The sequence below is a fragment of the Oratosquilla oratoria genome, chromosome 34, assembly GCF_046742065.1.
Source record: "Oratosquilla oratoria isolate Oo_2021 chromosome 34, ASM4674206v1, whole genome shotgun sequence".
NCBI lineage: Eukaryota > Metazoa > Arthropoda > Malacostraca > Stomatopoda > Squillidae > Oratosquilla > Oratosquilla oratoria.
Genome location: NC_134810.1, coordinates 9,624,268 through 9,647,284, shown reverse-complemented (window position 1 = coordinate 9,647,284; position 23,017 = coordinate 9,624,268). Strand labels below are relative to the sequence as shown.

At 38.8% G+C, this 23,017-nt stretch overlaps 1 protein-coding gene across 1 annotated transcript; it reads left to right on the top strand.

Moving 5' to 3' along the window:
• Positions 1-1,368: 1,368 nt before the first annotated feature.
• Pfdn5 (prefoldin 5) lies at positions 1,369-21,317 on the top strand. Its single transcript, XM_076173084.1, has 5 exons — positions 1,369-1,493; positions 10,467-10,550; positions 13,924-14,049; positions 18,242-18,347; positions 20,951-21,317. The coding sequence occupies exons 1-5, from the start codon at positions 1,410-1,412 to the stop codon at positions 21,040-21,042; spliced, it is 492 nt and encodes a 163-aa protein (XP_076029199.1). The 5' UTR covers positions 1,369-1,409; the 3' UTR covers positions 21,043-21,317.
• Positions 21,318-23,017: the final 1,700 nt, after the last annotated feature.

Sequence of the window (23,017 nt, the reverse complement as noted above, 5' to 3'; positions counted from 1 at the left end):
TATGTTCCTTTTTTGTAGTATCTTGTCCAAAGCTTTTTGTAAGTCCAGAAGGCACAATGAACCCATCCATTCCTTTCTTGCACTATGTCTATTAATCTTGAGGAAAAACATATTAAGTTTGTGGTACATGATCTTCCTTGTCTAAACCCAAATTGTCTTGGGTTTATCATACTATTTTCTTTCAGGTGTTTTACCCATCTATTCTTGATGATTTTGCCATAAATTTTGGCTATAGTGCTTGTTAGTGAGACCGGTCTACAGTTAGTTGGTTCTTCTTTGTTTCCTCTTTTACATATTGGTACAATGTTAGCATTTTTCCAGTCTTTTGGTATTTTTCCTTATTTAAGTGAGCAACTTATGTTATGTATTTTGTCTATTAGTTCCTCTTTGGATTTTTTTATAATCCAATTTCCAATTCCGTCCGGGCCATGTGATTTCCTGACGTCAAGATTTGATAGATGTTCCATTATTTCTTTTTGTGTTATTATCATCTCACTCATGGGGGGGGGGAGATTGCATTTAATTTCCCTCGTCCCAACATTGTGCTTTCTCTCTAGTGAAAACAGACTTGAAGTGATTATTCATGACTTCGGCCATTTCTAATTCTTCTGTGTATTCTATATTTCTTTGACGTAGTTTCACCATTTCCTGTTTATTTCTAAGTTTACCGTTCACGTATCGATAGAATAGCTTGGGTTCATTTATCTATAATGTCCTTTTCTTGGTTACTTTTTTTCCTCTCTTCGCACTTTTACATAATCATTTCTATAGTTTATATATACTTGTCATTTTCCAGGTGTGAGTGTGAGTGTGATTCACCTTGGTCGATCACGTGTTGGACTCGTAATCGACAGCTATTTCCCTCCCGGAAGAGAGATCAGAGCTCGTATGACCGATGTATGGGTAATGCTGTGACCTTACACGCACACACATCCCCAACTCCCCGCCCACGAGAGTTGAAGTAACGACTCGAAGCGCAGCGATACTGAAATTATTTCTGCCTTGGGCAGGATTCAAATCCGGACCGCCATAGTGACAGTCGGGGACTGTACCAACCGCGCCACCGAGTCGTGTGTGTGTGTGTGTGATTTACTATGGTCTCGGATCACGCGTTGTACTCGCGATCGACGGCCATTAACCTCCGGACGAGAGCTCAGGGCTCGTACGACCGATCCATGATTCTGTGACCTTACACGCACACACACCCACAGTTCCCCGCCCACGAGAGTTGGAGTAAATATTTTTGGGTGTGGGTGTGAATTTTATATTTATTTAATTCCAAAATATAGTTGTATCTTTTTAATTCTAAAATATTTCTATATCTCTTCATAGTAATAATTGATTAAATTATAATTTCCAATTCTACAGTGCAACTAATGGTCGAGCTTTTCATTCAATTGTAAGCAAACATGGCCGCCAAAGGAGTGCAAGTTATTGACATTTCTAAGTTCAATTTAGAACAACTCACACAGTTTAAAAATCAGTTAGATCAGGTAAGAATAATTGAATTGCGTGCATTATGCTTATACTTACACAACAATTTGAAATCTGTCTCTGTAGATGCAGTACTACTTAATGGAACTTAAGTTTGTGGGTGTTATGTCTCACTGAATGTACAACTTATGTGGCGAAGAAATACACGTGTGCTGGATGTCAGAAATTTTGTTAAATACAACGGCTGTCTACTTGTACCTCACATGTAATGAACTGTTTAGGCATATTTATCCTATACTGTCAGTTTATCCATTGAACAAGTTTCGGGGATTGCGAATTAATGTGATGGGTGAGAATGACGTTAAAAGAACTTAAAAGTAAAGCATAATTGTGCCCATCTAAGTGGTATATCATTTAAAAATTAGATATTATTTTGTAAATTTAAATACATCATTGAGCTAATGGAAATCTAAAATTGGTTTAGTCTTGTCTGATGACCTATAGGAAGGCCAAGTGGCAAGTGCATACCCCACAGGAGGTCGGGTCAGGGTAGGTTAGGTTAGACCAGTTTTATAGACTAACGTAAACGTTAGTTTGTTGCATGAACTAACAAAACAAATGTGGCATCTCAATGCTCACTGACATCTGAGTTGTTGCCAGTGTATTGCTATTGTCTTATTATTTATTGACTTATGCCAATTACAATGTATGGTTACGGTATTATTTTAGAAGTGCACACCCATGCAGTGTAGCATTAGAATTTTTTTTTTTTTGTAGATTATAATACATCAATGTAATATATTTTTTCTTGGCAGAAATCAATATTAAATAAAAGTTGCTAAAAGCTATGGAGAAGTGAACGAAGTTGTGTAGACTCCTTTAGACAATCTTTATTTTGATAGATTCGGGGGTAGGTTAGGTTAGAATAGACAAATTTAGCATGCTTTAATTCCTTCAACCTCCTCCTCTACCAAAATTAAGATGGTGTTCCAAGTACTCAAAGTGGCAGTGTTTGTTTTATAGCTTTTAGCAACTGTTTCTATTATTAATTTCTGCCAAGAATAACATATATTATGTTGATGTATTATAATTTACAAAATTATTAATCAATTTTCTGTTACTATATTGCATAGGTGTGCACTTATAAAAATTTACCAAAATGTATATTACGTAAATGTATTATAATTTACAAAATTAATGTTTGTTTTTATTAATATATTGATTCGGTGTGCACCTCAGGAGATTTACCATGCTGTCTTTCCCAGAGTTTCTAAAGCCATTATTATAACAAAAGTTAATCAGCACATCAAAATGCCCAGGAAAATAGGTCTTAAGGTTATCATTTTACATTTTAAGTTAGTGTTGCCAGATATTGGGTAGGATTTTTGGCACTTCTGGAGTGTAGTGGTACCATCTGGCCGCAGGGTCCTTCCAAAACCCAAAGCCTGTAGAGATGCTCTAGTCAAAGCCTGAGAACACAGTCACCTACTTAGTGGAATTAAGGTTGGAGACTCAAAACCTTAGCATTTTAGTAAACAAGTTTTTCTAATTTTAGGAATTTTATATAAGCTGGATATTTGTTGTAGAGGCTGAGAAATATATCATTCTTTGTCATCTTGTCTTGGACTGGTCTAAGTGGAATCTGTCCCAGAATGCCATCTGAAGGTGTTACCATTGTCAATTGCCCCTGGTTTCTCTTGCAGAAGACCTGTGACTATCAGGTCTTGTCTTTGTTTAGGTGTCTTTCCTCCATTCCAACTTGGAAGTCCACCTCTTTTCTTTTTATGATACTTCTCTCTTGAGGTAACTCAACTGGGCTGGTATACGATTGCTGTCAGCTGCCTGAGGTGCAGGTGCATGCAGAATAGGTGGCTTATATGGGACCCCTTTCGGGAACTTGTCCAAAGCTCTCATGAAGACTTTGGTACTACACCTGATCAAGTTCCAGATTCTTCTTGTTAGGCAGTTGAATAGTTTGAGCCCCTCATTTGTAAAACTGTTGGTGTGGAGGGATCTAAGTCATTGAGAGATCCCTTCACTTATGCCACTGTTGCAGGGTCTCCTGTGGCTTGGATGATTGTTTCCAGAGGCTCATTGAGGTTTCAGCAGTAGGATTGGGCTCTTGTGTCTCTAATATTTTCCACATATAAATGATGGCGTACTGCTCTTTTCTCTGCTACATCAAGTAAAGTTCCAAAGTTTTCTGTCAAGTCCAATAATCTTGATCTCTTCCAGTACGGGTACACAATCCCATATCCGAAACCCCTTGGGGCCAGCTGTGTTTTTTCAAATTTTAGGACAAATGCTAGCTGCCCAGGGGAGTCGGAGCAGCACCCCATATTTGAACATTACTTCTGCAGCAAGAATGTGTAAAGACTAGATTATTAAAACATAAAAAAGTAAAACATATAGAAGGGGCTCTTTCTTCCTTACCAGGGAGGTAGCCAAAGTCAAAAGTCATAATTCCACTCCCACCCATTTCATCTCCACCCATTCCACTCCCATCCACCACCCCTCTCTTCCTCTTATCTTGGCTCCTCTTGGATGATGGGTCTATGTGCTTTTCAAAGGGTAATTCATTATTGAGCTCAATTCCAAGGTCTCTAAAGTTGCCCTTCTCACAAATTTCCTGTTCATTGGCTTAGTAAAGCATTACTTTTATCTATTTGTATACCTAGAGCTTTTACCCCATTACAATGGAGGTAGCCAAGACAAAAGGTATGTACCTACTCTCATCCATTCCATTTCCATAAACCACCTTTTCCTCCTCATCTTAGCTCCTCATGGATGAATGGTCATCCCTGTCTCCTACCCACAGCCCTGGTTGGAAGCAATGCAGCAAGACACAGTGCATCTATAGCAAGGCTGATTCACTTAAATGGTGACCTCCCCCCCCCCCCCCCACACACACACCTGTTCCTTTGTGTGAAAAATAGAGAAGGTGGGGAGAAATCCCTTAGGACTATGTCCAAATATCATTCACACATACCCTACTCCCCCACCCCACCCCTTGTAGATTTGTAGTTGGGATCTATATTGAAGGTTTGGTGAGACATGAGATTAAGTCACATATACGTTAATGTCTCAATCTTCTCCCCTCTATAATCATGGAGCAACCTCTGAACAAAACTCAGGGGTTGCCAAATTCTGTTTACATGGTGTAAGTTGCCATTACACAACTAAAGATAATTTATTCATTCCTATATTTACAGTGTATGCATGAACTGAGTCTGAACTCTAAGTATCTATGCATAGGATATATTTACATAAGATAGTAGTCATAAAAGAAATGTTGCATGTATTCCGATCAATAAATAAAGTTTTGACATATGGTGATCTGGTAGGTTGGTAATATTGGATGGAGATGTCTATTGTTTTGCCATGTGTTTGGGTGTGGTCAGAAATGCCTGGCTCCTCTGGCCATGGTCAGGTCTGATGGCAGTGGATGATCCCTTGGGAGACCAATCTGAGCACAATGAAGGGTCCCTTGAGAGTTGTCTGAAGATATCTGTGTTCTCTGTCACACCACGTATTTCCCTAGTTGTATCATATGGGAAGGGGAGCTATATAGTGGTGTCCCATCTTTGTATTTAGCAATGTCTAGTTTGCTCTTAAATTCGTGTATAGTTTTTGGACATACTATTGTTTTATCCAGTTTGTTCCAGATATCCACCACACTGTGTGGATTTTATTTATTTATTTATTTATTTATTTTTCTCTCTCTCTTTCCAGGTCTCTTCTATAACTATCCTTTTTGAGTTTATCATGACCCCTTGTATTTTTCTTATCCCAATTTTATAAATCCTCTCTATCAAGGACTTCCGTCCCTTTCATGATTCTGTAAATGGTCAACGGGTTGTCTTTCTCCTTGTTCCAAAGTAGGTAATTTCAATTTAGCCAGTGTTTCCTCATATGACAGGTTTGAAAGTGTTAGGGCCATTTTTGTGGCTGCCCTCTGGATTCATTCAATTTTCTTTACATTATTTTTGGCAAAGGTGACCATAGTGTTGCAGCATACTCTAGTCTAGGCCTTATTAGTGTGACTAGTATTTTTTAACCATTTTGTCTAAACACGGTAAAGGAAACATGGACTAGAGGTGAAGCTTTTAATCCTGACGTTTCGTCTATCGACTTTCTCAAAGGAATGAGCATACTAGATACATACAGAGTTTATATACACGCCTTTCGGCTCAAGGGGGTATGCGAGCGTATAACGCTGTGTTCTGATTGGCCCGCTGAGACCGCCAATCACGAAGTGCTATGCTCGCTGAGGATTTAGCCCAGGTGAAGCTCCCAGCCTTATTGTTGATATTCGGACGAGTGGTGATGTACGCAGCTTTTATAGATTTTCTGGTTTTCTTATCCATACCTTCGTGTAGAATCTCGGCTCGGTTCCATTGTGGGAGGTGCACCACTCGTCCGAATATCAACAATAAGGCTGGGAGCTTCACCTGGGCTAAATCCTCAGCGAGCATAGCGCTTCGTGATTGGCGGTCTCAGCGGGCCAATCAGAACACAGCGTTATACGCTCGCATACCCCCTTGAGCCGAAAGGCGTGTATATAAACTCTGTATGTATCTGGTATGCTCATTCCTTTGAGAAAGTCGATAGACGAAACATCAGGATTAAAAGCTTCACCTCTAGTCCATGTTTCCTTTACCGTGTCTATACAACTTGTTCACATGGATTTTCATTTTGTCTAAATAGGTAAAAGCCACCTTTATTGATCTTAACAAGTTGTAAGCTTCCCCAACAATTTTATCTGTTTATCAGGGGCATGTCATTTGTGATAATTACTCCAAGGTCTTTTTTAGATCCAACTTTCTTTACTTCCTTTGTTCCAATTTTATACTCTCCTGATATTCCTTTTTTTTCTGAACTCTATTATGCTACATTTCTTTATGTTGAAGTCTACTTCCCAGTTTTGTGTCCATTTCCAAACTTTGTTTAGGTCCCTCTGTAGTTATTCACAATCCATTTCGGTATTCACTTTCTTCAGGAATTTATCATCATCTGCAAAGAAGCTCATGTAACAATCCACATCTTCATCTATGTTATTCACATAAATAGCAAACATTATTGGAACCAATACTGATCCTTGTGGAATTCCATTAATTACCTCTTCTCAAGTTGAATTCTTTTCTCTGAGCACTACTCTAATTTTTCTGCCATGCAAGAAATCCTCCATCCAGTTTAGTAATTTACCATGTATGCCTCCTATGTTTTCAGTTCTCTTTTTTAATAATTTCTTGTGTAGTACTTTGTTGAAAGCTTTTTGTAAGTCTAGGAAAGTACAAACAGCCCATCCATCCCTTTCTTGTATTATATCAATTAGTCTTGAGTAAAAACAAATTAAGTTTGTGACACGTGAGCTTCCCTGTCAGAATCCTAATTGTCTCGGGTTTATTATATTGTTTTCTTCCAGGTGTTTTACCCATCCATTCTTGATGATTTTTTCACAAATTTTGGCTACAGTGCTTGTAAGGGAGACCGGTCTGTAATTTGTTGGTTCTCCTTTGTTTCCTCCTTTATATATTGGTACAATATTGGCTTTTCCAGTCCTTTGATATTTTTCTATCTTTGAGTGAGCATCTTATGTTATATATTTTGTCCATTTAATTCTTCTTTACATTCTTTTAGTATCCAATTTGCAATTCCATCTGGGCCGTGTAATTTCTTGACATCAAGTGTTGTTAGTTGATCTACTATTTCTTTTTGTGTTATTGTTATTTCCCTCATGAGGGGTGACCATACTTCAATTCCTTCATCCAAATGCTGTACATTTTCTCTAGTGAAAACAGACTTGAAATGATTGTTCATGACTTCAGCCATTTCTAAATCTTCTGTATATTCTATATTTCTGTGGCATAGTTTCAGCATATCCTGTTTAATTTTGAGATTACCATTCACATATCTATTGAATAATTTAGGTTGATCTTTACATTTTTCTGTGATGTCCTTTTTGTAGTTTCTTTTTCCTCTCTGCGCACTTTCACATATTCATTTGTATGGTTGATATATATTTGCCACTTTCCAGGTTGTTTTTCTTTTTTCCAACTTTTCCAAGCTTTATCTTTTCTTTCTTTCACCTCAGTGCGTCTTCTGTTGAACCAATACTTAATGTACATCTTTTCCTGTTTTTGTCTTGGTATGTATTTATTCACTCCTTCATTATAAATTTTCATCAAAATCATTAATTTCTCTTCCACTTGTGTCTCTTCTTTGTAAAAGTTTTCCCAATTTGCATTTTGAAAGAATTTCTTAAGTTTCTCAAAGTCCATTTTGTTGTACATCAGTCTTCCTTTTCTGTATTTCTCATTTCTCTCTATATACAGTGGGGGACAAAAACTTAGGCACCAGAGTAAAAGTAATAAATTTCCCCAAATAACCTACATTATCAGGTACTTACCAGCTCTATAGTACTTTGTTGGACACCTTTCTTATGATACATTCTTGGAGATATTTAAAGACAGATGCTGCAAGATTTTGAAGCCACACAGGGTCCACATTCTTCCAAATATCCTTGATGGCTACCTCCAGCTTCGGAATTGATGAAGTGTCACACTCGCATAACTTATCTTTCATGAGTGTCCAGAGGTTCTCAATTGGGTTTAAATCAGGCGAATTACCTGGCCAATCTTTAATATACTCAACATCACAGAATGCAAATAATTCTTTAATGAGTTTAGCAGTATGGCATGGTGCACCATCCTGCATGAAGACATCTGTTTTGCACTGAATAAAACAGTCCTCCAAGTGATAATTAAGTAGCTCAAAATATCGGTCTGCATTCAGAGTTACATTTTGTGGTGGTATCACTAATGAACCCACACCATGGTAGCCAAAAACACCCCAAACCATCAGTGAATCAGGATGTTCTACAGTACAGTGTGTGAGTTTTGGGTCGTCAAAAATAGATGGGTTAAACATTTGGAAGAAAAAACTATACTGAATCCAAATCAATTTGGATTCGGACATGGAAGATCACTTGATCTGCTTCTACTTGAGATTAATAGACATATTACAAGAGAGAGATGGTTGGGCAGACTGTGCCCTTCTGGACCTACAAAAAGCATTTGATAAGGTACCACACAATAAACTAATAAGGAAGATAGAGTCAGTAGGTGGCATCAGAGGAAAATTATTGGAATGGATGAAAGACTTCCTGACTGGGAGAAAAATGAGAGTAGTAGTTAGAGATAAATTCTCAAATTGGGAAGAAATGATAAGTGGTGTCCCATAGGGATCAGTACTGGCCCCGATCATATTTGCCATATACATAAATGACATGGATGAAGGAGTAGAGTGTTATATAAACTTCTTTGTAGATGACGCAAAAATACTAAAGTAAAAATGGAGGATTGCAACTCATTACAACAAGACTTGGACAAGATCTGGAAATGGACTCAAAAGTGGGAAGTGAAATTCAATATCAAGAAATGTAGTATAATGTAATTTGGAAAAAGTAAAAACAGAATATTGAGAGATTATAAAATTGGTGAAGAAGAGGTCAAAAAAGTAAAATCTGAAAAAGACCTTGGAGTGATGATCAGCAAAGACATGACACCGGATAAGCATATTAATGAAATAGTCAGAGAAACCTACAATTTATTGACATCAATAAAAGTGGCATTTGCTTGTTTGGATAAGGAATTGATAAAAAGAAATTTAACTACACTAATAAGACCAAAACTCAAGTAAGTAGCAACACTATGGACACCCAGTACCAAAAAGAATATAAAAGAAAATTAGAAAGAATACAAAGAGCAGCAACATTGGAGTGATGATCAGCAAAGACATGACACCAAATAAGCAAATTGATAAAATAGTCGGAGAAAACTACAATTTATTGAGGTCAATAAAAGTGGCATTTGCCTATTTGGATATGAAATGATAAAAAAAGAATAACTACACCTATAAGACCAAAGCTCAAGCACACAGCAACACTATGGACACCCAGTACCAAAAAGAATATAGAAAAAAATTATAAAGAATACAAAGAGCATCAACAAAACTGGCACCAACTCTTTCCAAAATGACATATGAACAAAGACTGTCCAAATTAGAATTACCAACTCTGGAACAAAGAAAGGAAAGAGGAGACCTAACTATATATAGAATTATGAAGGGAATGGAAATCTTAGATAAGAATGATTTATTGAAATGGGATGATGGAAAAACAAGAGGACATGAAAAGAAACTTAAAAAAGATAATTACAGAAGGGATCTGAAAAAAAAACAGTTTCCCACACAGAGTGATAGATACTTGGAACAAATTAGACAAAGAAACAGTGTGTGCAAACACTATTCAAGATTTTAAGAAGAAACTTGATGCTGAGGGATACAAAGACGGGTCACCACGAGCATAGCTCCCTCCCTGTATAATACAACTAGGTAAATACACTAATACAACACAGAGGTCCAAAGTTTCTTCCCAGAAATATCTGTGGGAGATCTGAGAACCATTGCCAACCAATGTGGTGCTGTGGGTTTTCCATTTAGTGAAATTCAAGACAACAATTTAATTAAAGATACTATTTCAAGCGGCCTTGCTGTGGATGTGCTGTGTCTTGCGACACTGCTTCTGACCCAGGGCAGTGGGCAAGGTGCAGGGATGACCCGTCATCCAGGAGGTGCTCATATAAGAGGGAGGGTGGGAGGGGTGTAGAGTGTTTTCAGGGATGAAATGGGTGGGAGTGATTTTATGCCTTTCCCTTTTTGGCTACCTCCCTTGTAAGGGGGAAAAAGCCTTGGTATATGTATGTATGTATATGTATTTCACTGGATGCAAATGATGTAAAATGATTGGAAATGTGGATATTTGAGTGAGATTATGGTAGTCATAGTCAAAATCTGCCTTAAAAACTTTCCAGTTGATGCAGCCTTAATATTTCTCCTTCCTAATTATGTTTGAATTTGAATTTACTAGCTTGGCTGTTCATTTCAGACAAGCTGATGATTCTTCCTGTAATGATATTAAACAATATAGTTTCCTCATGGAATAGCCATTTCATTGATATTACTCTTTTCAGGAGTTGCAGTTCTTCAATGATTCTTTACAGCAGTTGAAAATGGCTCAGATGAAATTTGGAGAATCAGGTGAATGTGTTGAAAAGGTAATACTAATTTATTTTATCTGTTTATTCCTCTCGATTGCTATTATATTTCTTGTGGGGAATCAGTAACTGGGCCCAAGATATCAATCTCTCAAATTCAGCTGCATTTCTGACATTTTCTCACACATGGAGAGCTGACAGCCACTGATGATTCCCCTTTCGCAGCAACTTTCAGATGGTGACATAGCAGTCTCTCACTGATACAACACAGACTTCAGTCCATAATTTCTTCCCAGAGTGATCTGTAGGAGGTTCTGAGGACTGTTGCCAGCCACTGTGGGATTGTGGGTTTTCCACTTTGTCAAGCTTAGGCAACAATTGGTTGATTTCTTGAATCTTTCACCCTCAGAAAGGGTTAAAGGTACCCAAACAAAATATTTATACAGGAGTCAGAGAAAATTTGTATAACTCTGGTGTTTATCAAAGAATTAAACTGAAATAGGTTTCTTGGTAATCCAATCAATCAAACTATTGCCTCTGATGTACCTTTCAGGATACCCACAGCCTTCAAGTAACCAGCAACAGCCTCCAGGCAGGTCCAAAAGTCATTTAGGGAAGATATATTGTTGTCTAGGGATTAGTCGTGTGAGGCATTGTAGTATGTTTTGAGTCCCATGTGTGGTGGTTGCATCTGGGGCAGTTTTAATCTGTGGCCAGGCCTATTTTGTGTTGATACTGTTTTAATACTGGATGTTGTCCTGAACACAAGCATGCCAGTGTTGTTCTTCACAGATGTAGGAGGGTTTTTTTTTGTGGGGGGCTTATGTTTGGGGGGTTGTTGAAGTATTGATTTTGGTGGATCTGTCTTACAGGGTTTGTTTAGTGATTTTTTTTTTTGTGGATGTTCTGTGCGGCATAGGTGGTATGTTGTTATAAAAGTTTGACTATTATGTTGCTTTTTTATTTCATTCTATTGATGGTGCCTGTGAGATGTAGTCTGATGGCATAGAATTATGTTCTTGTCCATTTTATGTTGTGTTCTATGGAAAGAATTTGGGTTTCTGTATGCAGGTGTCCAATTGAGGTGGTTTAAGATCATCTTGTTATCATTTGTAATTTATTCTGTAAATTTTGTAAATTGTGTGTTCATTTTGGTGATTGTTGGGAACAATGATGTGGAGGCCTAGTCAAGGGTGGTTCCTATGAGTTCCTTTATAGATGGTTATTGGTTTCTGTTATACAAAGTCTGTGCTTGCAATGGATTTCAGTTGGTTTGTTTTCATGTTGATTTTAATTGTCAGGTCTCTTGTGTGTGGGATGAAAAGGATATGAACATCACATGTGAGGCCTAAAATTTTAGTCTGTTTTTGGTGGAAGGAAATGGCCATTTGTTAATATGTATGTATATCTTGTATTAGTATATGTATGGGCATATGTGTATATATATATATATATATATATATATATATATATATATATGTGTGTGTGTGTGTGTGTATTTACCTAGTTGTATTTTACGGGAAGAGAGCTATGCTCGTAGTGATCCGCTTTTGTATCTTCCCGCATCCAGTTTGTTCTTAAAGTTGTATATAGTTTCAGCACTCACTGTTTCCTCATTCAGTTTGTTCCAGATATCTATCACTCTATGTGGGAAGCTATTCTTTTTCAGATCTCTTCTGTAACTGTCCTCCTTAAGTTTTTTTCGTGTCCTCTTGTTTTTCTTCTGTCCTACTTTAGTAAGTCATCTCTATCAAGAATTTCCATCCCTTTCATAATTCTGTAGATAATTAACAAATCACTTCTTACTCTTTGTTCCAGGGTTGGTACATACATACATATACCAAAGGCTTTTTCCCCCTAACAAGGGAGGTAGCCAAAAAGAAAGAGGCACAAAAACCATTCCCACCCATTCCATCCCTAAATACACTCCACTCCCCTCCACCCTCCACCCTCCCTCTTATCTTGGAACCTCCTGGATGACGGGTCATCCCTGTATCTTGTCCACTGCCCTGGGTCAGAGGCAGTGTCACAAGACACAGCACACCCACAGCAAGGCCGCTTCATTAAATCGGCAATCCCCCCCTCTCCGTCCCCTCATGTAGAAAAGGAGAAGATGGGGAGAAATCCCTTTGGGCTACATCAAATTTTTCTCACACATACTACCTCACCCATTCCACCTCATGCATCACAACATCATCCATATACAACCATTCTCCATTCACCCTGTCTTCTGTCCTCTCCCTTCCCCAAAGCCCCTTTCACTCCATCCATCCATCTCATCCTAGGTTGCCCCCTCATGTTCACTCCCTCCACATCTGCCTTCCATATCTCTTTTGCAAGTCTTTCTTCACTCATTCTTTCCATTGCTAGGACAGTAACGAATAGAAGTGCAGAGGTAATTATCAAACTCTAGCGATAGTTAGACCCATCCTTGACTATGCGGTACAGTTTTGGTCTCCGTCCTATAGAATAGACATCGATTCACTAGAATCAGTACAGAGAAGAATGACGAAAATAATACATGGACTCAGAAATTTGTCTTACGAAGAGAGGCTTAGGCACCTTAACTTACACGGACTGGAAAGATACAGTGTGAGGTGATCTAATAGAGGTGTTCAAGTGGATCAAAGGCTTTGAAAAAGGTGATGCAAACAAGGTCATCATATTAAAACAATAGGGCAGGACTCACAGTAATGGTTTTAAACTGGACAAATTTAGATTTAAGTAGGAAATAGGCAAAAATTGGTTTACTAATAGGGTGGTCGACGAATGGAATAGACTTAGTAACCATGTAGTAAGTGCCGGAATTATCAGTTGTTTTAAGAAACGATTTGACAACTTTATGGATGGGGATGACAGGTGGTGATGGATACAGAGCTGCCTAGTGTAGGCCTTATGGTCTCTTGCAGTCTCCTTCATTCTTATGTTTTTATGTGTCCAAACCATCCCAATACTCTATCATCCACCCAATCTCCCAACTCCCTACCAGTGTTGGTAGATTTAGTTAACCTTGTTCATATGTCAAATTGGAGTGTGTTGGTGCCATCTTTGTCGTTACTCTTTGTATTCTTTCTAGTTTGTATATGTATGTATATATATATATGTGTGTATATATATATATAAAATATGTATTTAATGATAATATGATATGGTTTAACGTCACAAACTCTCCCCTACCAGAAGGCTAGGACAGTGCCCCTCACAGAGGGAACATATGTATATATATATATATATATATATATATATATAATGTAAATACATATATATGGTTAGGGCTTTTCATATTTTCAACTTGTGCCCACTTCTTATTCCTGTTGATGTCTTTTTCAAGGCTATATGCTTGCACAAATGAGTGTGTTTAAGCTATAATCATCTCATCTTTTTCACATACCTTCTCTCTGCACATTTTAAATGTCTTGTAATTGTCTTGCAGATTACCCCAGATACCAAAGGACAAGAGATACTTGTTCCCTTGACAAGTTGTATGTATGTTCCTGGAACTATTGCAGACTCCGAACGTGTACTGCTTGACGTTGGTACTGGTTATTATGTAGAAAAGGTAAGTACTGGATCCAGCCATATTGGAAAGGTCCAGGATTATTTATTTAAGTCATGTGGACATTAACCCTGTGGTAGGGGAGAAAGAAGACTGCCACAGAGTGTTCCCACTTAGGTCATATAAGGTGACTAAAATGGGATGGAGGATAATGGAGTATAGGACTAGGCATCCTGCTGTCTGTAGCCCAGTAGGGTAAATTCCTAAAAGAAGTCAAGGTATGAAAAGATCTTGTCTGGGAGTTTTCAAACTATAATCCTAAATTTTTGGTCTTTTAATGTGCGTGGGTGTGGTATAGATGAGAGTAAAAGGGAAGAGATGCTTTGTGTTTGTGAGAAGAAAAATGGATGTATTGGCAATGTGTGAAACTAAGTTGAAAGGGAGGGGTGAGTTTGAGTTTGGGAGAATAGTGGGGAGGCTGTTGTGAGTGAGGAGAGGATGAAGGAGAGAAGGAATGGCTATACTAGTAGGTGAAAAGATAGGTAAGTATGTCATGTAGTGGAAGGTGGTTTTTCAAGGTTAATGTGGATGAAAGTGAAACTGGGAAGGGAGATGTGGGTCTTTGTAAATGCATATGGGTCTGGTAGTAAGAAGAGTGTAAGTGAAAGGCTTTCTGGATTTATTTAATGAGTGCTTAGAAGGTTTAGGGAGAAATGTCAGTTTGTTGAGTGTAGTTGGGAAGGTTTATGGGAGGGTTTTGAGAGGATTAGGAGAGGAACACAAGAAATAATTGGTGAGGAACAGTCTGGGTTTAGGAAAGGTAGGGGTTGCATGGATCAGATTTTCTGGTTAGATGTGTGAGAAAGCTTTACCAAAGGGTAAGGATGTATTTTGGGCCTTTATGGATCAGGAAAAAGCTTATAACAGGGTAGACATTTGTATACTAGCCAAATTACCCGCGCATTGCTGCGAGTTCGCGAATCATCCCTAACCTAACCATACCCCATCTAACTTTAACCCTTAACCGTAACCAAAATATATATTTTTTTGGAAATAAAATATAGTTATCCAAGTACCTGAAGTGATAGGGTATCAGAATACGTATGGTTGAGGGGGTCTGTATGCAAAACCCTAGGAGTTCCTGGACAAAGAAACAGACAGACAAATGAAAGATAGTTTTCCAAGTACCTTGGGTTATAAGGTTTCAGAATATATATGGTTATAGGGGTCTATCTGCAAAAACCTAGGAATAGTTCGAGAATAATCACTCACCTAACCATAACCCACCTAACTTTAAACCTTAACCCTAACCAAAAAATATATATATATATATATTTTTTTTTTTTGGGGGGGGAATGAAATATAGTTATCCAAGTACCTAGAGGGAAAGGGTATCAGAATATATATGGTTATGGGGGTCTATCTGCAAAACCCTAGGAGTTCATGATCAAACAAACAGACAGACAGAGGCTACTACTTTATTATAGTAGATATATTATTATTGTATTTTTTATTTATAGCACTGTATGGGGGAGAAACATGGAACATAAGAGAGGAAGAGAGAAGGAGTTTGAATGTGTTTGAGATGAGGTGTCTGAGAAGTATGATGGGGGTTACTAGGCTGGATAGAGTGAGAAATGAGGAGGTGAGGAGGAGAACAGGGATGGAAAGGGAGTTGGGAGATAGGGTTGATGAAAGAGTATTAGGATGGTTTGGACACATGGAAAGAATGAGTGAAGAAAGACTAGTAAAAGAGGTATGGAAGGCAGATGTGGAGCGAGTGAACATGAGGGGACGTCCTAGAGTGAGATGGATGGGATGAAGGGGGCTTTGGGGAAGAGGGGAATGTCTGTTGAGGAAGGATGGGAGAGGACAGAAGACAGGGGTGAATGGAGAATAGTTGTATATGGATGATGTTGTGATGCATGAGGTGGAATGGGTGGGGGGGATGGGGGGTGAGGTAGTATGTGTGAACAAAATTTGACGTAGCCCGAAGGGATTTCTCCCCGTCTTCTCCTTTTATGCATAGGGGGACAGAGAGGGGGGGTTGCCGATTTAATGAAGCGGCCTTGCTGTGGATGTGCTGTGCCTTGCGATACTGCCTCTGACCCAGGGCAGTGGACAAGGTGCAGGGATCACCCGTCATCCAGGAGGTGCTAAGATGGGAGGAAGGGTGGAGGGGAGTGGAGTGTATTTAGGGATGGAATGGGTGGGAATGATTTTATGCCTTTTTCTTTTTGGCTTCCTCCCTTGTAAGGGGGAGGGAGCCTTGGTATATGTATGTATGTCTTGCTACATTGTTTCTGACCCAGAGCAGTGGGCAAGATGCAGGGATGAGCCGTCATCCAGGAGGAGCCAAGAAAAGAGGGAGGGAATGGTGGTGAATGGGAGTGGAGTATGTGGAGATGAAATGGGTGACTTATACCTTTGACTTTTGGCTACCTCCTTTGTAAGGGGGAAAAGGCTGTTGGTATATGTATATGTATGATTTATTTATTTATTTATTAATTAATTAATTTATTTTTTCTAACATAGGGTTCTAGTTGTTGCTACATATTCTTAGGTTTGGTCTCAGTGTAACTGGAACCAACAGCAATATTTACAAGTAGTGAACCAACTAGGTGGACATCAGAGAATCATGTCTGATGTCAATTTTAGCTACCCATCAGCACTCACCTCCATCTGGAAGTGCATCATCAAAGAGTTGGCATTTGGTGTTTGACAGGACCAAAGATCCCTCGGTTTTGTCTTTCTTCCATTTTCCTGTGGAGGCAACATCTGGCAATTGCTCTCCCTCCTCTTTTTCCTATTTCTGCTCCTTGTTAGTGACATAGAAATATACTAGCAACCTTGAAAGATCAAAGAGAAAGAGGTCATGTGATTTACAGTATTCAGGTCGCTAAAGGGGATAGATTGCATTGACAAACGAGATCTCTTGATTAAGGATGAGGGGCTTTAAGGGGTCATGGGAACATATTAAGAAGGACTACATGTTTGAAGGATGTGAAGAAATGCAGTTTTTCATATAAATACATAAATACTTGTGATAGCTCAGAAACTGGTATAGCCCAAGCTCAAACAATACATGAAATAAAATCTAAATATGATAATTGGAAATCAAGGATATAGGTTAAGTTGGAACTGTACATGAATATGAGGCTAGGTATGAAAAAATTGCAGAGTTGTTGTTGTTGTTGTCATTCCCTAGACTGTCTGTTCGAGCAGTCCCGTCTCCCCAAGGAATGCCACAGCTGAAACTGGGTTTTCCCACAAATCCTTTACAGAGTGTATGTTGTTGTGTTTGCACGTGCATGATTGTGTATAATGCAGTCTTCCATTATGTGTTGTATGGTATGGGGTGAGGTGTTACATCCTGGGCAGCTGTTCACAATGCGGTCATCCAGCCTCTTCTGGTAGCTTAGAAGAAGTGCTGGGTGGTGGCCGCACCGCAGTCTGGCCAGGTGGACTCTGTCCTTTCGTGGGAGAGAGGATTCAGAAGGGTGGATATTAGGGGGTCTGGCATGCAGCAATGTGTTGTCTTTCAGTGTGTTAATGGAGCGGTGAGTGATATGATTATGAATATGTTTCCGGAGGCTGGTATTTGGTGATTGTGGAGGAAGAGAAGAGAGTATCTGTGTGTGATACAGGTCTTTGGGTGTTGTTTTAATGTTTCTTGGTGTTTGTGGGTGTTCTGCTATGTAGTGTAGTGGGTGTGATGTGTTTGTGGTAGCTGTGGCAAGTGTTTGTGTGCCTCTCATGTCGAGGTGGTCCTTGACTTTGAGGACTTTTGTTTCATGGTGTAAATGGTCTGTAGGTGTTGTATTTGTGCAGCCTGTAATTGTTTTTAGTGCTTTGTTTTGTATGATTTGAAGGGTGTTGTGGTTTGTCTCACTGAGATTAGGAGCCCATGCAGGACACGCATAATTCATCACTGAGAGTAGGAGATGGGACTCAGTGAGCATTGCTTTTTTCCTGTATACTCCAGTGAGATAAATACAGTACAAACAACAGTCCAATGTTTCTTCTTGGAAATTTGTAGGTGTGCTTGAGGACCCTTGCTGGTAATTGTGGGGCTGTGGGTTTCTGTTGGGTGAAGATTGATGCTACAGTTTTTATGAAAATAATTATCCCATTTACCCACCATACATACATCCCTTATGCCTCATACATTGTATCTACATTCATATAGTTTATATATTGAAACATGACAGTATTGTGTCTGAACCCAAGTATTAATCTTATCCTTTATTTCCAGGATATTGAAGGTGCTAAAGACTATTTCAGTAGGAAAGTTAAGTATGTTACTGAACAAATGGAGAAAATTCAAAAAATTGCCAGCGAAAAGAACAAGCTTAGAGAAGGTGAGTTTCTAGTTATTATGTTAACCCAGAAATCCTCCATTTAGAGTACCATTTCTTAACCAGGTTTCTCCAGAACACATGGAGTTCCACAAGAGAAAGTTCTGGGTTGAAGGATGAGTTGTGAGAAATAATCTTATCATAGGTAAATGTATTTATGATAAATTTTTACATTTTATTTTATAGTATTTGTATTGTCAACAAGCTTTAAATAGTGGAAGTTATATTTGCTTAAACCAGTAATCAGAAAAATGTATGTATGTTTTGTGAAAGAGAATTTTTTATATCAGGATTTCCAGAAATATGAAGATTATTTCAATGGTTACAAAAAAGATGAAAAAGTTAACAAATCCTGCTGTAGAGCATTCCATGAAAATTATTAGCATTAGTTTTGTTCAAGAATCCTCAATCTCACACCACAATCCCATCACATTACACAACCATAGGTACCAGTGTTGGGTACCTTCTTGCAGTGGTCCTGCAAGATGAATGGCAGAATCATTTCCCTGTTGCCCATTTTCAAAACCTATTAACCTCCTCACCTCCATCTATAGATGCAGCCCAAAGAACCACTTGGTTACCAGACTTGGCTCAAGAACTCCCTCTATTAACTTGAATTTATATTCCATTCTTTTCACATGTGGAGAGCTGATAACAGGCTACTGGTTCCCTCTCACTACTTCCAGCTAGCAACATAGACACAGTCTCATACTAATACAATACAGACACCATTCAAAATTTTCTGCCTAGAAAAATCTGGGAGAGTACTTGGCCAGCCAGCATTGCCAGCCACTGTGGGGCCATAATGTCGCAGCATACTCCAGTCTAGGCCTTACTAGTGTGACTAATATTTTTTGAATAATTTCTTAATCTAAATAGGTAGATGCCACCTTTATTGATCTTAGCAAGTTATAGGATTCTCCAACAATTTTGTTTATTTGTTTATTTATGTCACCCTGGCTGTTCACTTTATACATGGATGGGGTGGTGTGAGAGGTGAATGCAAGGGTAGTGGGTCAGGGATTGGAGATGGTTAAAGAAAAGGAGAAAAGTGGGAAATAAGCCAATTGTTGTTTGCTGACGACACTGCACTTGAAGCGGGATCAGAGGAGGGATTGAGGAAATTAGTAGCAGAGTTTGAGAAGGTGTGTGAAAGAAGGAAGCTGATGATAAATGTGGGTAAAAGTAAGGTGATGAGATGTACAAGGGGAGAGAGTAGCAGTAGACTGGAAGTGAATATTAAGGGAGACTGGAGGAAGTGGATAGTTTTAGATACTTGGGTGCAAATGTGGCAGGAAAGGGAGGAGTGGAGGTGGAGGTAGAATGTAGATTGAGAGAAGTGAGTAAATGTCTTGGTGGATTAAAAAGTGTAATGAGAAATAGACATTTGGGAATGGATGCTAAAAGGTTATATGAAGGAGTGATTGTGCCGATAGCACTGTATGGGGCAGAAACATGGAACATGAGAGAGGAAGAGAGAAGGAGTTTGTGTTTGAGATGAAATGTCTGAGAAGTATGATGGGGGTTACTAGGCTGGATAGAGTGAGAAATGAGGAGGTGAGGATGAGAACAGGGGTGGAAAGGGGGTTGGGAGATAGGGTTGATGAAAGATTATTGGGATGGTTTGGACACATGAAAAGAATGAGTGAAGAAAGATTAGTAAAAGAGGTGTGGAAGGAGTGAATATGAGGGTGTGTCCTAGGATGAGATGGATGGATGTGGTAAAAGGGGCATTATGAAAGAGAGGAATGTCTGTTGAGGAAGGACAGGAGAGGACAGAAGATAAGGGTGAATGGAGAAGGGTTGTGGATGGATGATGCTGTGATGCATGAGGGGGAGTAGGCGAGGGAGTATGTATTAGAAATAAATTGATGCAGCCCAAAGGGATTTCTCCCCGTCTTCTCCTTTACTGCGTGAGGGGATGGAGAGGGGGGTCTCTGAATTAATAAAGCGGCCTTGCTGTGGATGTGCTGTGTCCTGCGACACTGCTTTTGACTCAGGGTAGTGGACCTGTTATCCAGGAGGTGCCAAGATGTGAGGGATGGAAGAGGGTGGAGGGGAGTGGAGTATGTAGGGGATGGAATGTTTTTTATGCCTTTTTCTTTTTGGCTACCTCCCATGTAAGGGGGGGGAAAGCCTTTGGTATATGTATGTATGTAACTAGCTTTCAGATATCCTGTTTTCATTGGAGTGTATATCTAATGTCCCAGATGCACCTCACAAAAGACACAACACCTCAAAATTTCTTACAATGCCCCACTCTGTCTATGCCTAGACAACAGTACTCTTAAGTGCCTTGATCCTACCTGGAAGTTGTTGCCAGTTTCCTGGGGGCCATGGATCCTCTGCAAAAAGATATGGGGCAACAGATTGATTGATCTAATTTTTATCTATGGAAATGAATAAAGGATTTTAATATGATGTAGGTAATGTGAGGAAACTAATAGAATTTTTATTTGAATGCAGTGCTTGACATTAGCAGCCAGTGATTAAGAAAGGGAAAAATAGTTGGGTACTACATTGTGGAATCACTTAGAAACATTTTGAAGAGGGGAGGAATTGTGTTATTTTTACTTTATCTCATGCTTTATCAATATCCTTTTCAGTGGTAATGGACATAATGGAAGTGAAATTAGATCAACAACTTCAAGTGCTGAAAGAGTCTCAGGGCAACCCTGCTGGTGTGGCGAAGGCTTAGTTTCCTCTTAGCTCCTTTCTAAAGGCTTAGAATGGATCATCTGCATTATGATTGTGACTTGTTTTCTAAGATGAAGGAAGCAGGGATATGACCTGCCTAGTCTTACCTAAGAATTGATTGAGCTAATAATTTTTCACATAATATATAAGTATATATATGTATATGTATGTATATATATATATATATATGACATAAGTGGAGTAGGAAACACAAGAGTCTTAGTCTGAGTTTATTCCTGACTAGTTTTGCTGGTATGCTTTTTCACAGGAAAAAGCATACCTGCGAAACTAGTCATGAATAAACTCAGACTAAGATTCCTGTGTTTCCTACTCCACTTAGGCCCTGTCAGAATGTCTCAATATATATATATATATATATATATATATATATATATAATATATATATATATATATATATATATATATATATAATATATCACACACACACACACACACACACACACACACACACACAAACACAAACACACACATAAATCTTGCCCAAGTTAAGTTAAGATCTTTGTCACAAATAAAGATTATGGAACTGCACATCCTCATCCAATAAAACTGATTTTCAACTTTTCTGAGTTGTATATAATTACCTTGCTTTACTTGCAGTTGCCCCGTATTAGGGTATCAACTGGATTGATTTCATAGTCTCTTTTACTTTTTTATGATTGGTGACTCTAAGTGACTTGGTCCTGTTTGGAGACTGTTGCCAGTTTCCTGGAGGCCACAGGCCTTCTGCAAAAGAGATCTGGGGTGACGGATTAAATTATCTAATTTTCATAAATGTAAATAGAGGATTTGAATATGACATAGGTACAGTGAAAAAAATTATGGATTTTTATTTGAATGCAGTGATTTTCATTAGCAGCCAAGGGGGTTTAAGTAATGGAATATAGCTGGATACTTCATTATGCAATCACTTGGAAATTTTTGAAGGGGAGGGATTATGGTATCTAAACTTCATCTCGTGCAATATCAATATACTTTTCAGTGGTATTGGGTATACGGAAGTGAGATTATATCAACAACTTCAAGTACTGAGTCTCAAGACAACCCTGATGTGACAAAGTCCAAGTTCCCTCTGAGCTCATTTCAGAAGTCTCAGAGTGGAATTATCCTGTATTATGATTAGTTGTATATGGATGATGTGATGCATGAGGTGGAATGGGCAGGGGGATGGGGGATGAGGTAGTATATGTGAGCAAAATTTGATGCAGTCCGAAGGGATTTCTCCCTGTCTTCTCCTTTTATGCATAGGGGGACGGAGAGGGGGGGTCGCCGATTTAATGAAGCGGCCTTGCTGTGTCTTGCGACACTGCTTCTGACCCAGGGCAGTGGACAAGGTGCAGGGATGACCAGTCATCCAGGAGGTGCTAAGATAAGAGGAAGTGTGGAGTGTATTCAGGGATGGAATGGGTGGAAATGATTTTATGCCTTTTCCTTTTTGGCTACCTCCCTTGTAAGGGGGAAAAAGCCTTGGTATATGTATGTATGTATGTTATTTTCTAAGATGAATGAAGTAACTGTATGACCTGCCTAGTCTTGCCCAAGAATTGAGCCAATAATTTTTTTTCACAATTTATATATATATATATATATATATATATGTATATATATATATATATCAACCTCACCAGCTAGTCCACCATCACTGTACCTCCATTTTTTTTTTTATACAATTTGCATGGCATCCATCCAGACCAGGTACCTTACCTGCTCTTATCATCTTAACAACTGCCTTCACTTCATTCTACCTTATTTCTCCTCCATTTTCCTCACTCATCACTGTCATTTTCTTAGCACTTTCCACTGCAACCATCTTTTCCTTTCTATCTACCTTCACATTTGGCAACTCCCTAAAATACAAAAGAGAGGAATGTCTGTGGAGGAAGGATGGGAGAGGACAGATGATAGGGGTGAGTGGAGAAAGGTTGTGTATGGATGATACTGTGATGTATGAGGGGGAG